The sequence below is a fragment of the Manis pentadactyla genome, chromosome 12 (genome assembly GCF_030020395.1).
Source record: "Manis pentadactyla isolate mManPen7 chromosome 12, mManPen7.hap1, whole genome shotgun sequence".
Classification (NCBI taxonomy): Eukaryota; Metazoa; Chordata; class Mammalia; order Pholidota; family Manidae; genus Manis; species Manis pentadactyla.
This window is the reverse complement of record NC_080030.1, coordinates 23,040,945-23,042,466: the sequence shown is the minus strand read 5'-3', so window position 1 is coordinate 23,042,466 and position 1,522 is coordinate 23,040,945. Positions and strand designations below refer to the sequence as shown.

The 1,522-nt window shown below is 46.6% G+C and overlaps 1 protein-coding gene across 1 annotated transcript; it reads right to left on the bottom strand.

The window, feature by feature from the left end:
• Positions 1-347: 347 nt before the first annotated feature.
• LOC130679773 (olfactory receptor 14A16-like) lies at positions 348-1,283 on the bottom strand. The gene has a single exon (XM_057489211.1). It carries the CDS (start codon positions 1,281-1,283, stop codon positions 348-350), a length of 936 nt encoding a protein of 311 aa, XP_057345194.1.
• Between the last annotated feature and the right edge of the window lie 239 nt (positions 1,284-1,522).

Genomic DNA, 1,522 nt, shown 5'->3' with positions numbered 1-1,522 from the left:
ATCGCCTCTCCTGAGAGTGATCATACAAGCAGTTTATCCAAGAAAGTCCACATTTATCTCTGATATCCCAGCATCCTGTCCAGTGTCCCATTTCCACAGAAGAAAAGAGTCCCCATTGGAATCACAAATAGAAGGTCAGCACATACCTGCCCCATTCCAGGTAGAATCCTCCACGTTTCACTATCCACCCGATCTGGTCGGGGATGATGCTTAGCAGGACTCTAACGAGCACGATCAGATCACTCATGGTAGTTTTTGCACTATATACCCAGTAACATTGCCAGACTATGAAACAGATTGTTCAGAGAATGATGTCAATGAATGAAAGGATCATGATCTGTGTGATATTAACTTCCAGTTTGATGCACAATGCTCATTCTCAGTTTGCCTAGTGCCACCTTCATATCCTTATTTCTCAGGCTGTAGATGAGGGGGTTCATGGTCGGTGGCACTACCGTATAGAAAACAGAAACTAGCAAGTCCCAGAGTGATGGAGATTTGGGTAAAGGGTGCAAATAGGCAAAAAACCCAGAAGAGAGAAACAGAGTCACAACAATGAGGTGAGGCAGGCAGGTTGAGAAAGCTTTGGACCTTCCTTCTCTGGAGGGCATCCTCAGCACAGTGGAGAAGATGTGGATGTAAGAAATATCAATAAACACAAAACAGCCAAAATCTAACATTAGGCTGAGTCCAATGACTACCAGTTCCCCAATATTATAGGAGCAGGCAAGAGAGAGCAGCTGTGGGACATCACAGAAGAACTGATGAACTTCAGGAGACCCACACATGGCTATGGAAAAGGTGGCAGCTGTGTGCAGAATTGCATTGAGACCCCCACTGGCCCACGAAGAGGCGGCCATCTGCACGCAGGCTCCATGGTTCACGATGGTGTCGTATCTGAGCGGGTAGCAGATGGCCACGTAGCAGTCATAGGACATGACTGTGAGTAGCGCTACTTCTGTAGTGGCTAAGAGGAAGAAGAAAAACACCTGTGACACGCATCCCAGAAATGAAATGGTGTTGTTGCTCGTCAGAGAGCTCACGATGGCTTTGGGGACAGTGATGGAAATGAGGCAGAGGTCCAGAAAGGACAAGTTCCTGAGGAAGAAGTACATCGGGGTGTGCAGCCTGGGGTCCTCGGTGGTGAGTGTGATGATGAGCAGGTTCCCCAGGAGGGCTGTCAGGTAGATCAGCAGGAAGAGCACAGCGTGTAAGATCTGGACCTCCTGGGTATCAGAGAACCCCATAAGGAAGAATATGTTCCCAAAAGTGAAGTTGACCATTTTTTGATGTTTAATCACTTGCTCTAAAAAATAAAGTGGACAACTTGAGACTTGGCCCAAGAGAGCGTACTCTGCTCTAGTCTTACTTCTCTTTATTTCCCTCCTATGGGTATTTCTCGAAAAATATAAGACCACATGAGACTAACACCAGGAAGCCCCAGAGAGGTCACGTCAGTGCCCACATTTCAGCATAAATTAGGTACATCAGACCCATATTGCATCTATTTGTGAATTCACAT

Excerpts from the sequence above, each read along its gene's own strand:
- LOC130679773 (XM_057489211.1), bottom strand. The coding sequence starts at position 1,283 with ATGGTCAACTTCACTTTTGGGAACATATTCTTCCTTATGGGGTTCTCT.